Source organism: Ischnura elegans, chromosome 11, assembly GCF_921293095.1.
Source record: "Ischnura elegans chromosome 11, ioIscEleg1.1, whole genome shotgun sequence".
Lineage (NCBI taxonomy): Eukaryota > Metazoa > Arthropoda > Insecta > Odonata > Coenagrionidae > Ischnura > Ischnura elegans.
In genome coordinates this window covers 70078352-70097236 of record NC_060256.1, presented here as the reverse complement: position 1 = coordinate 70097236, position 18885 = coordinate 70078352, and the positions used below count along the sequence as shown (strand labels likewise).

The window sequence follows — 18885 nt, the reverse complement described above, 5'->3', positions numbered from 1 at the left end:
TTGCCCGAATGTAAACAAGCAACTCCCTTGGCCTGGAGCGCGCGGTATTTTAACTTTTCCAACGAGGCCTCTCCGATGAAGTCTGTTTCAGCCGCCTTGTCAACGTAAATCAGAAGTATTTTTTCTTCCTCGATGCAAGAAAACTCTCCAAAAATGAGTGAGCAGCCATGGCTGGTTACTACATGTGTTTTTAAAGGAAATCAGTACCTCATAAAAATGAATACAAATGGAGGCAGTTCCTTGGAGTTATCCGTGGTTGATAAACATACTGGTGAGGAATGGAGCTCTCAGTACGACAGTAAATGTAAGTGTTCCTATTTTTGGTGCCACTTAAACTTGAGTTTTTTTTTCGTTTCGAAACGTGATGACTAGACTTTAAATGTTAATTTGATGTGTATTACTCTTGTAGTTATTGAAAACCTCACACTCAAGACAGGAAATTACAAGCGCTTTGACATTTTTTTGAGAATGCTGAAATCAGGACTTCTGAGGGTGATTATGATTTTGTTTTTATGTCGCTTATTTTCATCCTATATGCATATTATAAGATGACATTTATAACTACCTCTAGCGTTTTTGTGAATGGGCAAGTACTATTCTTTATAATGGCTGCACGTGCACAATAATTTTAAATTTCTTTTTAAAACATGACAAAGAAGCGAATAATGCCCGTTTCATAGTAGCCGTACCATGTATCGAATGTATTGAAAGGGATCACATTGGTTATTTCTTGGATTCATTGTTATTTCTGTATCTCCCTCTCCACACTTGCCAATTGTATGTATACGTAATATTTCATCTTTCCATTACAATATTTTATATCTCATTTCACTGCTATGGCATGAGTGAAATTAAAAATCAAGCCGACGTTTTCTAGCGGACATAATAGTCAAATCTCTTAGCTCGCACATAAATGTCTACAAAAGTTTTTTGTTGGTGGGAACAATTAAAATGGAGCTTTGAATATTTAGTTCATATTAACTTGGACTGGAGCGTTTGGTGCATTTCAAGGCTAGTATTGTAAGACTATACTGTAAGTATATTTTAAATAGGGAACATATGGGCTACAGAGAAGATATGTGTATGTGTAAATGATTTTCAACCCAATTTTAAGATGGAACTTTTAATATTCATTTTTGTTATCATATCTGATATTTGTCTTTATTATAAAATAAAATTATTGCGCGATTCAAGGGAGTAGATAAGTACTTGATAATAGCTAATGAACAATTTTATAACATTAAAATTTGACAATATTTATATTATGACTTAATTATATTTATGAATTATAACCACGACTTTATGACAATTGTGTGAAAAGGTAATAAGAATTAAAATTATTCTATAAATGCTCTTTCATCATTGGTTGAATTGAGTTGGAATGACCCAGTTTTCTATCAATGTTCTATTTTTTGAAATCCTTATTTTATTTTTCTCGTAGCCGTATGACTGCTGTGGAAATTATTGTACCAATTTTATATATTTATCATAAGGATGGTGTTATTGCTGACTTTTGAATTTAAATTGACAACATCTGTCATTTTTCTCAGTCTTGTGTGCATATACGAATATCTGTTTTCATCGATAAATTAATATAACTCCAGTCTCATTATACAATTATTGTAGACCAGTGAGTGTGTTTCATTGGACCTCCTTACATTTGAAGCCCTTGAGCTTCTACGAGGAAAAAAGCAAGACAAAAATGGTTATAAAATGAATTCGCCTCCAACCAGTCGAGGATCTAAAATTATTGCATCATCTAATAGAAGATATTTAATTCTGACCTACACTGTGGAATTTGACAGGTAAGGGTGGTTATAATGAAATATGATTTAATGCTTTCCCGGCGAATAATGTGGGTAAACTTTTCTCGGGATCCCCACCGGGTTAATGTTTTAATATCGGCCAATGTTTCAAGTACCGTCTCGGCACTCATCTTCAGGGCTGAATATAATGCCGAGACGGTACTTGAAACGTTGGCCGATATTAAAACATTAACCCGGTGGGAATCCCGAGAAATGTTTACCCACAGGGGTGATAATGTTTATTTGGTGTTATCCTTTTTACTTTTCTATTTTTGTGTTTTTTTTTGTCTTAAAATTTCTTGTTAATACTTCGACTGCAGACTCGTACGCAGTGCATTTTAGCTAAATATGTGGAATATATGTTTCCTTCATTTGATTTAAACTGATATATGTATGGTGCATGAAGTATCAAATGGGCTCCATATTTAATCAATTTTTCCCCTTCCAATTTAAACTGCACCATACTGATCATATACCATTCATGGGAGTGACTGACCACATTGATCTTCATGCTTCACCGTCTGTGAAAGTTTTAGACATGGATAAAAATACTCCAGAATAAAAGTATTTATCTATATTTCAGTTATTGTTAAGTAATCAATTATGTTGATTCTTTTACTTGAGCATAGATGTAAACTTGTTCCAGGTCTTTAAAGTGAAGACCTTAGGTATTTTTAAATGATGTGTAAAACTACCATTGCATGTATGGGGTTCAGTGGCAGGCAGTGATGATTACAACCTTGAATAATCTCTAGTCTGTCAGGTGTATGCATTTGCATCATGCATGACAAAGTTAATCATGTATTTGTGTGTAACTAATTGATTGATCTAATAATTTCGCTACAATAATGCTGGAAATATCCCGCAATACGTTTCTTGGCCCGGGAGACAAAAGTAGGAAATATTCATCAGAGATTTTCCTTTGCAAGCAAACAAATGCCATTTAAATCCAGCTTCTTGCTCTCCCCCTTATTATGACGGTCACGAGTATGTGAAGTCTTAGTTTTGGGACCCAACGCAGTGGGGCTTTGGCCTTACCCTAGAAATCGGGAAGCAGGTACCTGGACCCCTCATCTTATATGAACCCTCTTTCTTGTAAGGGACCAATATTTAAATAAAATTTTAAATAAGCTTTTTTAAGTTGTTTTTTTAGTTTTAAATTTCCGGGGTCATGCAATCGTTTATTCAGTCATTTTGCAATATGAATATTTGTTCCTTTCTCAAAAAATATATGATGAGAATTAAAGTATTTGTCTTTTGAGCAGCATTTACAATCGTTAAACGAAATTTTACCATAAATATTAACTTTATATCTAAATTTCAGCATAAACGTCAATTTGGAAATTATGGATACATTATTTGGTTGATATTGACGGTAGAGCTTCGTTCAAAATTTTATACTTCACAGAAAAAACTAAGCTATTCAATTCAAAGTCTGCAATTTAAGTGCAAGCAACAATTATCCATGAAGCTTATACATATTTATAAACAAATCATTAGTTGACTGTGAACCAATCCATGGTTATAGCGTATTGCATAACTGGTAGGGTTATAAACCCAGAAAGAAGGGAGGGCAACTACCCTCGAAGTCTGAGATATTGCAGAATTCCTGCTGGGAGGGGTCGAAAAAGGTTGGAGCTGAGGGTGTGATTATCTGCAAGACCCTTCTTAACAAATGTCATGCAAATATTCTCCATACAGAGGGGATGGAAGAGTCTCTTGGGGCTCAGTCCAACACTCATGCTGAGGAGAGAACACCACCATCTTAAAAGGGTTAAAATTCAGAAAATCACCCATGAAATTAGTTTCCAATCCATAAATCAGTCCCTAAAAACCAATCATTTTTTCCTTAATATAATCAATTGGAAAATAATTTTTAATATACCTATTCCTCAAGTTCCTATCTACATAATAAATGATAACTTCCAAAAATTTTTCTCTTTGAAAAGCTTACTGAACAAAAGTAATTAAGTTAACCAAAAGAAAAATAAAGAAATATGAAAAAAATGCAGAAAGTATGCAATAGTACTTTTCCATGTAGTACATATTTGTACTAAACTAATGAGCACTGTGTCAATTGACCAAGTAATAATGTTTGAATAATTACTTCTTTAAAGATACATTTATTTTTTTGTTACCACCTATGTTCCATGCACTAATATCAGCAGAAAAGTGGATCATTGGTAAAAATAGCATTTTTCCTTGAGTAACACCTTGCAATACAAGAGCTAGTTTTTTCATATCTTGAGATGCAAAAATACCAAAAGCATTTGTGATTGAATTATTTGTGTTTACACTCTAAACTTAGGATTTCCAGTTGTGATCAGCCGCTGTCCACCATTGTCTTAATCTTATTGTCAGCCGCTGTCAACTCTGTGCCTTAAATAAAATATCTAGAATTTCTTTTTCTTTCTTGCTGACATTGCACAATCTTCAGCCAATAAAGTTTAGTAATTAACCTTCCGTACACTAACTGCATGCGTGATCTTACTCTAGAAATCTGCAATATAGTAGATTCTTATAAGCAGCTGCAAATTTAATATTTTTTTAAAACATAACACTTAGTACACCCATTGCTTGTATAGACGGTGACTTATGTACAACAGGAAGTTAACGGGTGGGTGGTGCAGCCCAGGGTATTGGTTGTTCTTGCTAGAATTAGAGGCTAGAATTCGATCTCAGTTACTATTTGGTTTAAAACAAGTGTACCTATTGAACCAACTTATCCAATTGTAACTTCCTTTTTATGTCTGGTTAAAATCTATCCCCAGTAATTTCTTGTTAAGTTAATGTCAATAAGAAAAAAACTCAAACAAAAACAAAATATTACAGATGGAAGTTTGCCCTACCTGAATCCCGTCAATTCCCTATGTTAAATAATGTATTGGTTATTATTTTCAGTGGATGTTATACATTACAGGATTAAGTGAATGATCAAAAATTCTGTTTTTTTTTCTTTATTAAACGTCTGTAATGGGTAAATTATGTGCATACCATTGCTTTTCAAAAGCTTTAAAATGCCTTTGGATTACAATTCGTTGAATCATGTTACATATTCACGTTCACTGTTTCCTTGAATCTCCAGTCTTGACCAAGTCCACAAGCTATATTTTTCCAGCTGTTATAATCATATATATTTATACAGTTTAGCAGATTCACAAGTGGAATCATAGAAGTGTTGTTATTAGAAATGGACGGATCCAGGATTTTTTTCGAATATGGATTCGGATTGGATCCTTGATTTTCGGAGGCGGATCTTTCGGATCGGATATTTTTGGATCCAAATGCATTTTCAAATTCCTGACGCTGAGATTCCCTGGTGATTGTTCAATCTCTTGGGAAGAGTCGCACTCTGTGCCAGTCGTATTTTACCTTTTTTATTTTCCACAGTTGGAATTCTCCTATGTAACCTCTGCGAGAGCTTTTAAACAAAACCATTCATGAGTAGGACAAGAATCGCATGTGACGGCACATTCGAAGATAGAATTGGAAATCTTTCCACCCTTATTGCATTTGAATTCACTGAAGGTATTATTTAAAATTTCGGATCCAGATCCAATATCTACTGCGACTTTGGATCCGATGTATCCGATGAAGGGCAATATCCGCGGATATTTGGATCCGAGGTATCCGATCCGACCATCCCTAGTTGCTATATTTGATTGTTTGACAATGCATTTAATAAATCATCCATGAGTTGTATTGAATGTATGACTCTTATACCTTAAGCATTTGGAGTTTCGTTAGATTCAGAATTGAAGATGTTGTAGTATTTTTGAAGCATTGGTTTTGAATTTAAAAAATTTAATTACATTTTTATGCCTTGTGTTTTCCAGAATTTTACTTTGTTTAAGCATTTATAGAAGTAAATATATAGCTGTATAATTCACATAATGTGGTCATAAAAAATGAACTTTCACAGCCAAATTTGGTGCATATGTTACTATCAGCTCACTATCTTATTTGTCAATGGTTCTAATAAGTTTTTGAATCTAAACCTAGGATACACTACCCTTTGCCGATGGAATATATTGGCCTACCAAATCCACAGATCCTTCAAGGGACAATCAGGAGGCTGGAGGCTGAAATACAAAAACTAAGAGGGAAGTTAACTGATAACAAAGATAACTCCCACACAGAGCAGTGGAAGGACAGGTAAAATAAGGTGAAAATTTGTTTCACTAGCAATGACTCTTAGAATAATAATTTTAACTGTAAGACATGTTAATAGTGTGCTCTGAGTTAAGATTTTCTGTAGGTGGGTGAGACAGAACTGAAGTGTGGTACCATTTCCTACTTGGAATATTGTATGAACCTGTTTATTCAATTTAGCTCAGCTCATTTCACAAATTCCCTCATTTAATGCTGGAATTACTTATTCTTATTCACAATGAACATGTCTGAAGGACAGAGAAAATCCAAGAGGAGGCTTGGAATTTTTACTGTGTACTTTTATAAATGTATATTAAAATAATATGTCAGTATTATTAGCCATTTTTTCCCTATCCTGTCATGAAATTGTCAGATAACCAAGCTCTTTGCATCCTGTCTACTGAACTTCAGGCTCCAATACTACCAGCAGTTTGTGGAATTCAAAAAAGTAATTTTGGATGTAAAATTCCTTTCAATGGTGGAAAAGTGGTAGCTTCTAAAAATCATAAATATTTTTTATTTGTATTGAATATGGTGGGAAAAAAATGAGTGATCTTTCTCAGACACCACATTTGGACTTGGAAATAGCCTTAATATTTTTTCAATACTCAGCAGGTTCCAGTTATTTGGGCCTGTGGTTATTTGGAGTTACTACTTGGAACAAATTTCCCAGTACAGAACACAATCGGGGAATCACTTCAAGTTCTCCCCAGTTAATTAAGACAAAAATCTATTCATATTTGCAGTACATACTTGCTCCATGAAAAAAAAACAATTTTTTAAATGTTAGAAACCAGTTTGGTACATTCTCCTTCTTGATCAGTCTATTCCTGAACAAGCATCCTCTTTCATCATCTGTCTTTCTGCTGCTCAAGTTTCTGCTGATCATAAGTACCTGATGTGTGTGTTTCCATGTGTGGGTACTGAGAAAAATCTATAAAAACTTTAATCTCCCCCAAGAATTTCAGACAAAAATTAATTAAGCTTGAATATGTTGGTACGTAAGTGATTTAAAGTTTTATTACCTATTGTTTCACAATTAGAGGTAAACTTTCGTGTATGGGAAAAACTGCATTTTAATGCTCAAAGATTCTTTTCTGTTTCAACACCCATCTATGCATTTTTACGTAATGATTGGGATAAATGGGGCAGCCACTTATGTAGTTGTGGCAAAGTGTACGAGTCCCTTTGTGTCCTAATTAACTGGAATTTAAATGATATCTCATAATTTTATGACGCTTATTTGTTTAGGGTCAAACATCTGGAAGCTGAGAATCAGATGCTTCAGGAGGAGATTGGTCTCCTAAGGCAGCTTTTAAAAAAGACAGGACTGGATGTGCCAACAGATCTCTCTTGTGCATCAGTGACTAATATCCCAAGGGCCCTTCAAACTCTCGAGGAACAAGTGAAAAAAGAAAGGGCATCATTCAGAGCTACTGTCAAAGGCTTGCAAGAACAAAACCTCCGGCTGAGACGTGAAGTATGCTTAGGTGACATTTCTCACTCATGTATGATACCAAAATCTTGCAATTATGTGCACCCAAATGCTTTAATAATACAGTAGATTCCGGTTAATTGGGACATATCCGGACTTGTGATTTTTGCCCCAATTAGGCGAACTCTCTTGTATACGGGAATAAACAAACTTTGAAATGATAGAAAGAAGACTAAAGAATGTTCATAATGCAACATAAGTTTATTAATCTATTAATTTGATTAATAAATTAGCGAGTTGAGTTAATTAACTATAATTTTAAATAATTATAACATTTTTGTTAAAAATATATATCACAGCCTCGGGCGACGCTGAATGAGTGTCTTTTACTAAGTCCTATTACAGAAAAGTCCTATCCTCTGGCGGATAGTATAACAACAAGAGCTTTCAAAATAGGGCAAGAATAGGAACATTTGTGAAAAATAAGAGTAAATCAAAGGAGGAAAATATAAAAAAAATGGTATTCTGAAAACAATAAATTTTAATTTCGTCGCGATATTAGAGTCTATGTCGCCGACTCATGGCCCAATAAAGTGGCATGCTGTCCCAATAAAGCGGGGAATACTCTGGGATATTCCTCCATTGGGTTCCGTTCTTCAAGATCTACCCCGATTAAGCGGCTACCCCAAGTAACCGGTGGACCCATTAAACGGAATCTACTGTATTTCAAAATACTCGAAGGCTACCCCAATGCTGTGAATTTTACTTTTTCAATGCAAATTATTTAATGATCAAACTTCTTTAACTTGACCTTATTTCGCTATAAATGCACTTTTTTTACTTCATTGCTCCTCATATTTAGCGTATGGGGAAATAATTTTTTGGTCATCAAATCTCAAATCTATGCCTTGAATAATGGTCAACAATGCCAAATTCACCCACTCATTTTTGCATTCATATTTAACTGGTATTTTCATGGACAATTCCTTATATTTTATAGCTCCAACTGCATACATATGATGAAGTTCAATTGAATGAAATAAATTTCCCAAGACTTTTTTTTAACTCTTTAATGAGCAAATTTAGGAACTCGTTAAAATGGATGGCAATGAAGTATATCATTGGGCAAAATAAGTCAAAATAAAGGATAACATAATAAAAGCTCTCACTCATTCACCTAGTGGCTTTGCACTAAGGGAAACAATTCTGTTAAGGTCTCAAGCATGCACTCACTAACATTCATGAAAGTTTCTCCAATTTGTAAGAACCACACTGGTACCAATCATAAAAAATCACACATGCTCACTCATTTGCCTCATATATTTTCCCCAAGGAATAAAGTTCTGTTTAGCTCTCGTGCTAACTCTACTTCAGTAGCCTTAAATGAACAAGTTTGTCTAAAATGTAGGCCTTTAACAACTTCTGTTTACCTATTTAAACTGGCATGTAAAGTCAGTTGTCTAATTTTGTTGTAAAGTGTAAACTGACAGATTTATTTATTTTCCTATGTTAGCATTAACATTTGTACTTATTGCATTGTTTTGCGATCAAAGGTGCTCATTGGTAATATTTAATTAATTTATCTGATTAATTTTTAAGTTAGCTAAAATTTTTAGTATGTATACCTTTTCATGTGGCTGATTACGGTGTTCTTTTCAATTAATTTGTTACATATTTCAGGCAAGGATAGAAGTTAATAAATATAACTGGTAGTTATTATTATGTTTTACCAGTTCCCTCATTACTATGGGAGTATTTAAAAAAGACATTGAACTATTAAAATAATGATTGAGGTTTCTGTGGGACTTTTGTAAGGATATTTCCTGTGGAGATTTCCTCTGGTGATCTTTTGAGTTATCTTGCACTATGAATAATATTCATTGGCTATCCTTGAGGCAGTAGTTAAGTCCAAATAATGTCCCGTCCATAGGCTCCAATTTATTTTTGGTAGTTTTCATGCTTTTCTTCACTTCCTCGATGACGAGGGCTTTCTTATGAAGGAATTTTTAGGTAGTAGATATTAAATAGCACCTTGTCTGCCAGTGGATGAGCCAGGAGGTCCTGACTCCCCAAAATAAAAAAAACACAATTATTTTCCCTCATAAAAGAAAAAAAATTTTGAAATCATGAATGTACAAAATATTTCTTCAACAAATGAAGTTTTTTTGGTTATGAAAAGTGTTAAAATTAGTTTAAAAACCTCTACTTAGTACCCTGTTTTTCAAAAATTTTCCTCCCTGGTTTTGGACCCCCCGTGAACGAAATTCCTGGCTACACCACTGCTGTCTGCCATTGAAGTTGTGAGACTGCTTAGTTATATCCAATTTTTTCTTGATGAGACAAGAGAAATGTTTTCCTTGTGGAGTATTGTGGCTTCTGAGAAGAGAGTACATAAACATGTATTATGCTGTAGCGAGCTTCTCACGCATGCATTCCATTGAAGAGGTATCCTTTTCTGGTCACCTGCATTGTTCCCTCACCTAAAAATTGAGATTCCTTGGTGCTCACTTAAGAAAAATATTGATATAGAAATATGGAGCATTTTTCTCTATGGAAGTAAGGCTTGGACACTGACAGCAGCACAGAAGTCAATTAAGAGTGTAAGCATTCGAAATGTGGTGCTACCGAAGAATGATGGAAATAAAATGGACTGACCAAGTAAGTGATGAGGAAGAGCTGAGAAGAGTGGGAGAAAAGAGAAGTCTTCTAAAAACCTTATGGAGAAGATGGTACAACCTAGTTGGCCACATTATAAGGCCTAATAAAAATAATTGTAGAAGAGAGGAATGAAGGGTTGCATCAAACCAATCTTAGTATTAATGAGTAATGATGATGATAAACATTTGAGCTCACCCCAGAATAAGCCACAGGAATTTGAATACAGTGAAACCTGTCCTAAGCAGAATCTCTCGGGCCCTTCACTTTTTTCCGGGTAAGGCAGTATTCCGCTTAACTCAGGGTCTGACAATTCAAAAAAGACTGCGAAAGTCATATCACATCTATTGCATGCGTTGCCTAAAAGGTTGGTTTGACTCAAATTCTCCACGTAGACGAAATTATAATGAAATAATAAAAGAACAGCATCGCATTATTTTTAAATTGTTTATTTGAAGTAATCAGTCATTTTTGTCTGTCTTTCCTTTTTTCCTGTAGAATACAATTTTTTACCCTGCCAATGGCCTCATGTAAGATGTTATACAAATCAGTGTTACCTTTGGTGAGACTGCATTCTTCTAATTCTTTTAATAAGGCCAACATTTCTCTATACGATTTTTTATTTTCTTCCCATATTAAGGTAACTTCTTGGTCGGTGTCACAGCTTTCGTCTTCTTTATTATTGGCTGTTAAGGAACCATCTTCATTGCTAGTGAGAAATGTTGTCGAAATCCGCGTTTGACAGTTTCCGTTTAGCAGAGGGCACCAAAGCACATAAAACCCTATTGTGACCGCCAGGACCAACAAAATTTTCCGGATAAGACAGGTTTCCGCTTAACTCAGGTTCCTCTAAAGGCAGGTTTCACTGTATTACTCATTCACAGTGGTGGAGTGCAGTTCCTTTCCCTAAACCACCTTTCAGAGGAAGAATTTGGTGAGAGGTTGTTTAAATTCTTCTCTCAGATCTTGAGGTGAACAGTCTTTTGCTCTACCCACCAGGCCACCATACTCCCCCGAGAATCTATGCACACATTACAGTTATGTTATTTTGTTAGCTCTTTGACATCTCATAGACAGAGTGTATCCTGTGTGTATGCAACTTACAAACATGTAAAGTAATGTGGAATGCATAGCTTAGGGGGCGAATAGTGATAGACCTTCCTGTTTTTAACCCTAAGACTGCTGGAACGTTTTTATGCTGTTTGCATGCTGACTTCGGGAAAGGTTTTTAAACGTTTTTCAATTGCTCGACTACGTGCAGCAGTTTCTCAAAATTTTTATTGCCACCCGTATATCTTGCACTCGAGCACTTTCTGTCACCGTAAGGATCACTAGGAGGCTTATCTCTCCCAGGTCAGCCCTTGTGGCAGGGGGTGCCTCCTGAAATTTTGCATTGTAATGCCCATTTCATTTCCTACCCAATCCATGCTGTTATTGTGCCTGCAACAAGTGCCCAAATGTTGGCCCATCCTTGGCTAGAAAGAAGAGAGAGTTACTGTGGATTATCAGGGTTCACTCCCTGCCTGACACTTGGTGAGGCTAGAGGGGAAAGATATTTCTTGCTTCTCTCCCAAACAGGCTGGAGGCTAAAATCACAAACTCCTGCAGCCCAAAGTTTAATTTTTCCATTATTCATAAGTATTCATCAAAACTATGGGGTGATTCTTTCTGACTTAGAATTGCTATTTCTCTCGGCCTGTAGAGGGTAGTGTACATAAATATACCCATTAGAATATCCCTATTTCATCACTAAACTGTTGCTAATTATTGTGCACACAGTTGGATGAACTGCGTCACAGGAAAGATGAATCCCAGAAAGCAGAGCCAGTGAACATAATCTGGAAGCGTCGCAGCAGAAGTCCTGCAACTTATCCTACGAATGCCTCCCCAAGGGAAAATGAAAATTTGCCTAGCAAACCAAATGCCATATTTAGGTATGGTTTAGGTTCTATGTTTCTTATGTAATTAAAAATTGCATTTTTCTGATGACAATTAGGATTTTAAATTGATCTCTGCAAATGTGTTACAGGCATGATGTATGGCGGACTAGACTGAACAACCCAAAGTCCGAGATGGTGAAGCTAGGTCCCTTGACAAAAGATATGAGATGCAGACTAGATTCTGTTAGTAAGCACTCAGGTGAAAAAATATTTTTCTGCCCCAAATTTTCCAATTTAATTGCTATACGAATCATTCATCTTCTTCTGTGTAAAAATTATAATTTTTATTGAATTTAACATCAATATCTTGTTATTTCCTTTCCTGAATTTCAAGATATTCATTGATAGATAATCATGCATCATCTGAAAAATCTGATTTTATTAAAAACATTTTAGAAATTTCAATCTTTTACTAAGTACACAATTCATTTACACGGTCATCAGGAGATCTCAGGAAACATTAGAAAATATTTTCCAAACAGATATGAATTATTCAATATGGGCAATATAATCAGTCAGCCTCATCCTAAAATACCTGATTTTTTGGAAATTACAAATAGGTAAGATTTTTTTCTGAAAACTAGTACTTATACAGCTGTTGCGACAATTGTACATACATTGATGATTGATTTCATTTTTAAGTAGAATAACTGTTAGAAAACAACACATTTTCTAAAGTGGTTAACTTATTCATATTCACAAATGCAAGAAAGAGCAAAAATTACATAGGGAAGCTCATATTCCATGGCATGGACTTAAACCAGGATACTATGCCTTCGAGCACAGTGCTTCATGAGGATGAACTATGAGGATCCTTACTTGAGTTTTGGTAAAGATGAATGATTTAAATGCTTCAGAAGTTTTTCTCCAGAAATGGAAATTATGTAGTGTTGTAAAGCATTTCAAGTAAGGAATATGTGGCTCAAGGTAAAAGTTGGTGGTGACGGTAGGGTGTGCCTAATTTTGCTTCTACATACACCCAGTGCTTGAGCAGTTCAACTGTTTAGGCACTACTTTAGAGGAAAATTGAAACAGCAGTAAGGAAATAAGAAAGAGGATTGTGCTCATGAATAGGAAAGACCTGATGAGAGGATCACTATGCAAGGGTTTAAAGAAAAGGTCAATGGTGACTGGTGCAGAATATCAACAATATTGCTGCCCCTGTCCCAACACCCCTCACTGACCCCTCGTCATCCTAATCCCTAAAATTAAAGTCATGGCAGATTGTGGTTAGTATTGGTAAATTTAAATATACTGGGACTGGCCACGTAAAACTTTACAGAGTCATCTGCTAAGCACAAACGCACACCTATTAGTGTTCAAAGTTCGGGTTTTGCTCTCCAGCTGTGGTGCAGTGCACACACAAGTCGCATAATATGCTCAGCAGTTCACACCATCTTATCCAGTATAGTCCACGAATTTCGACGGAGGGGAAAGATGCCTCACTTAGGTAGCTTAACTGGTGAAGGGGAATGGGGTAATCCAGTAATTGACCTCACTTCAATAAATTACACGAAAGTAAATTCAAGCAACTTTATTACGATGGTAAGCAATACACATGCTCTATGTCTCTCACATGCGGAAGTCCTTCTCTATTGCTGTTTCGTCAGTGTCTCTCCCTCACGCGGCCTTCCTGGTGCTAGGTTCCGCGTACCCTGGTTGCGGCAGCAGAGACCTCAGGGTCCCTGGTAATGACCTTGGGTGGCTGACCTTGGTGACGGCGCTTAAAACTAAGAGCTCCATCACAACTGCCTAAAGCACTTGACCAGAAATCAGAAGATCCAGGTTCGAATCCTGGTCAAGGTGATTTTTTCTCTCTAGAATTTTTGCACTGTTGATATTGGCCGTAAATTCTTCCCAGAATTTCATCTGGCTAATCTCCTCAGCATCCATCACGGCCGACATTTTGATGAAATCCTTTTCTGTTGCCATCAGGATACACATCCTACCTATGTATTGCCAAAAAGGCAACATGGGCCACAAAAAAGGGTGTTCCTAATTTTGCATCCACTTTCACCGAGCCTTGCCTATAAACTTTTGTGTTAAATTTTTTTAAAGAACTTGTTTTGTTCAGCCTTATTGCCGATGGAAAAGGATATCATCAATATGATGGCAGTGATGGAGATTGAGGACATTACCCGGATAAAATCCCAAGAATTTACTGCCACCATTTGCCAGGAAAAAGTGAAGTCCTGCATGTTTAATATTGCCAAAAAGCTAACATGGACAACAAGTAAGGGTGTTCCTAATTTAGCATCGAAACACACACAATCTCGCTAAAACAATTTTTTGTTATATTTTTTTAAAGTACTTGATTTTGTTCAAAAAAGTACTCAAGGCAGCAGGCTAGTCCATGGAATAAGTAGTTAGCTGTTCAAGAAACTTTCTTTTTGGGTTTGATACTTTGTGTTACCAAATTCAAAGTGTAACAAGCACTGTCACCCTGTGGCCAAAATTAAGATATTATGTACCTCCATTTGACCTTTATGGAAGGGAATCTCTGCACAGCTCACGGTTTACTAAGCATGGCCATATGCAAAACCGTGTTTTCTACCAAAGGAGAAGAATCACTGCAAATAATTGCTGGCCCTGAACTAGCTGCGGCACAAAATGCACTACAGAGGGGAATTTTAAAGACCTGATCCAGTGCAGAAAAATCACTCCATTTGATTTCAGGAAGAAAATCCTGTATTATATTTTTTTTAAATTAATGTGCTGGAGCTCTTTGCTCACCAACACTTGCAGAAATGTGGATGCTTAAGAAGGAGGATGCGAAAAGACTGGAAGTATTTGAAATGTGGGTATGGAGGAGAATGGACAAGGTGAGGTTGACTAAGAGGAAGAGGAATGGCAAAGTGCTGGACATGGTAGGCAAGAAGAGGAAACTTGAGTCTTGAGAACTATATGAGATATGGAGGAAGCAAAGGTTTAGGATAGAGTGAGGAGGGTATGCTAAAAATTACAGTAGAGGGAAGAATGGTATGTAAGCTGGGTAGAAGAGTAGAATTTGTGTATGAATAGAATGAAAGGGGGTAGGGCTCATGGTGGATTGAAAAGAGATGTCTGATTTGGGAGAGGAGATCAGAGGGATTAATTTGTAAAATATTCCATGTAAACTTGCATTAACCCAGTTAATACTAAGGTATACCAAATTTGATCATGCATATTTATTTCTTGCATGTTTGATAATCCCTTCCTTATCTCAGATTGTAATTAAAACTGATTCTTTGTCATTTTGTTGATCAATAGGAATTCAGAATAAGTAGAAAAAATATTTTCTAGTGAAAATGGAAGTTAACAGAAGATGTTAAAAAATTATATTTCTCAAAAATACCTTTTTATCACCGACAGATTCTGATGTGGGAAGTCAGTGCAAAGGTCCAAATGTGGCTACACCTCGTCCTGGGAACAGATCACATGTTCATACTAAAGGGCATGCCAGCCAACGTGAGTTATCGAGTTGTGGAAGGACTTCTTCATCATCTGATTGCTCCAGTATAAGAGGAAGAACAAAAGAAAGAAGGCCAAAATGTAAATCTTCCAGAAGCAGTTCAAGAGGATCTTCTTGTTCTGCCTGTTCCTCTGTGTTGTCATCCTCCATTTCTCGGAGAACATTTGAGAAGAAGGCCAGGGGAGATGCAGAATTTATGAACCCACCAAGGATATCAAAACCAATGGCGCAGAGGCATCAGACACTATCACATCAGGCCCCTCACAAAAAGGATACACGGAAACTCTCACGAAGAGGTAAGCTTTTGCTTTATCTCACCAATGTCGTATGTCATTTACATTTTTGCATTGTGACAGTCACCAAAAACCTGGAGGTTGGCATAACATCCATCCTTATTCTATAGTATCTTTCCTCAGATAGCATAAATGTCTATCTTTCTATTTTGTAAGGATACAGCGTTAACTAATTCATTTTAAAAAACAATGATACGTTTTTTATATAATGCGACACAGAATGTTAGCATGATTTTTTTTAAGCAAAGGTCATTGACTTTAAATTATGATCTTGAATATCTCAACATCTCCCCCTTTAATAAAAAAGGTATTATATTGCTCCATTGTGTTGCTTTATCTTCTGAAAATGTGAAAGGGGCAAATTTGTGCCATTTTCCAGTGACTTTAGATGTTTATCTACTTATAGATTCGCTTAAATCACAAAAAAATCTGAATTCCCCAGCTTTGGTGTCCTGTGCCTTCCTTTTCCATTATTTTAAACTTGATAAATAGGTATTTTTCTCTAATTACCACGTATGCCAAATCTGAGAAGGCTGTATCAAAGGATGAATTGAAATCATATAGAATTATGTCATAAAAGTGTATAGGTGGTCACTGATAGAGTCCAAACATGACGAGCTAGTTTTTTTCTACCAGGTGTAGACGTATGAAACCAGAGTTTCCCAATAGATGGTGCTCACTATCAGTTAAAAAATTGTAAGACTGCTTCTGTAGTGCCATCATCTCCCAAGTAACTGATGAAGTTTTTCAACACTTAATAACCTCAATTTCATACACCGGTGCATTTTTCTATTATCTCACACTTGTCAAGTTTTGTGTCTTCGAACCATGATTTGCGGACAGCACTGGTTTCTGCTGTCATTTGAAGAAAACTGCCACAGAATTGCATAGAAGGTGTGAGGAAGCATATGGTGAACATGCTCTTGGCAAAACTTAGACCCTCAAGTGATTTAAAAAATTTAAAAGTGGTGATTTTGACATAAGAAATGAGGACCATGGGAAAATACCAAAAAAATTTAAAGACAAAGACTTGCAAGCCTTATTGAATGAGGACGATACCCAGACTCAAAAAGTAACCGCGGAAAAATTAAATGTGATGCAGAAAACAGTTTCTGTTTGTCTGAAAGCTACGGGAAAATTTCCTAAAGTGGGGTCCTACAATGGGGGGTGGGATCCCCTCAAATACAGAAAAATAGGTCATGAATACAATCAAGGCGTTCATTTGGGAAATACAAGCGCATGCGGCTTTTTCTTTAGACTTAGCTACGTCCGATTACTATCAGTTCACATCATTGGGACATGCACTCCCCGAGCAACACTTTGATTTGTATGAAAATATATGAGAATTGCTCAACAAGTGGTTCGCTTCAAAGGAAGAATTATTTTGGCGAAGCATTGATAACCTGCTAGAAAGGTGGAAAAAATGTATAAAATTCCAATGGAGATTATTTTGAATAAAATATATTTTTAATTTTCAAATAACAGATCTGTTTCTATTTTTCACAAAAAATTCCGGTTTCATACTTCTGCATCTAGTATAAAGTATTATCTGTAACATGATAAAACCATAGCTTAAAAATGGATAGAAGTTACTGTCCAGCAAATTACTTCACTACAGTTTTTCTGATTTATTCTCTCCACATCTGGTTGCATAGTGAATAATTAAAGGCTATCAGAACTTAAGTGATCATCAGTATGTAATTGATTCCCAGTTAAATATTTATTCACATACATTCCAGGAGCTTCTGGAAGAATATCTGACTTAGAAACAAGAATAAAAGCTCTGCAAAGCATGTTGAAGGAGGGCCTTTCTCTAACTTAAAGCAAGAGAGTAACTATAATGAGTACCTACTTCTTGGTCTGGAACGAAGTGTCCTTGTGAAAATAAACAATGATTTGTCAATCTTTTTCCCTTCTGAAGGAAAAAAAATACAAAAATATTTGAGGATCATGGGGAGAATGAATGTATCTGACTGATTGTTTGAGTAATTGTATCTGTTTTCACTTTTTGTTCTGCCTAACACGTCGACCAATGTATTCCATTATCATGGACATTTAAATGTGCATAGGGAAAATGCTCTGAATTAAACAAAGGGGAAAAGCCTAAGAGTTAAAAAAATTTACTAATGAATAGAGAAGGCCAGTATGTCAATATAAATGTCATTTACTGAAATCCAATATTTTCAAAGGAAATAAAAATGTATGTTGCTAAAAAATTAGTGATTCCTAATATTATAGGTTGAAACAAGGCCGGATCCAGGATTTTGTTCTTGGGGGGCACAAGGGTACCACGTAATCAATGCAGAAAACAAAATGAATGCAGTGATAACCAGACCATATAAAAAAATCTTGTCTATTTTTTAAGGGTCTGGGGGGGGTCACGTGCCCCCGTTTTCCATTCATAAAAAAATGGTTGAAAAAGACTTTGAAAATAAAGGAATAATCCATATTATTATATTTTACAGGTGACAGGAATTTTAAAGTAGTGATTTTATATTTTTAAGCCAAGACTAAATCTGAAAATAGATGCATTCAAATTACCTCTCAGTTATGTGGACTTTTGCTGTTACACTAATTGTGGTGTCGCTTTAGCTTTTTTCATGTGTAAATGGCTATGAAAGAAGAGCTCTTTCAAAATATTGCCCCAGAATTGATTCCGTTTTCAGTCATTAAGCCAAATAGGTAGATAGAATGTGATCCAAAAAAGTTTCTTTCTGACTTGAGACTTCCCTTTTCCTGATTGATGAATTTTGCTCTCTAAAACACTGAACTAAACTCATCATTCCTCACCACTAGCAGCATTGAGAAGATAGTATAAATAATGAGACAATTCTGAGCATTTTTATCCAGAATTCCAAGCAGAAGTGGATATTTCATTAATACCCAACCCATACCAGCTCCCAAATGCATGCTGCCTTTACTACATTATATTGTACCATAAAAAAAGAGATTTCAGGGAAAGATTTCAGTAACCTTATTGGTCCTATTCTATTGGCCCTAGCCAGGGGTTATCAGGGAGTCACTCCAGTTTCCACTTTGAGACAGAATTACGCATCATTGGTTAGCACATTCCACTGGCAGCGTTATTCTCCTCCCCGATAATTATTTCAACATTAAATAAATTCTTTATGCCCTGGTGGATACCTCAAAGGCC

At 35.8% G+C, this 18885-nt stretch overlaps 1 protein-coding gene across 1 annotated transcript; it reads left to right on the top strand.

The window, feature by feature from the left end:
- The first annotated feature begins 2 nt into the window (after window positions 1-2).
- Window positions 3-17935, top strand: LOC124167845 (centrosomal protein CCDC61-like). Its single transcript, XM_046545888.1, has 9 exons — window positions 3-304; window positions 410-492; window positions 1627-1805; window positions 5808-5960; window positions 7209-7437; window positions 11827-11981; window positions 12077-12186; window positions 15339-15734; window positions 17471-17935. The coding sequence occupies exons 1-9, from the start codon at window positions 133-135 to the stop codon at window positions 17551-17553; spliced, it is 1560 nt and encodes a 519-aa protein (XP_046401844.1). The 5' UTR covers window positions 3-132; the 3' UTR covers window positions 17554-17935.
- Window positions 17936-18885: the final 950 nt, after the last annotated feature.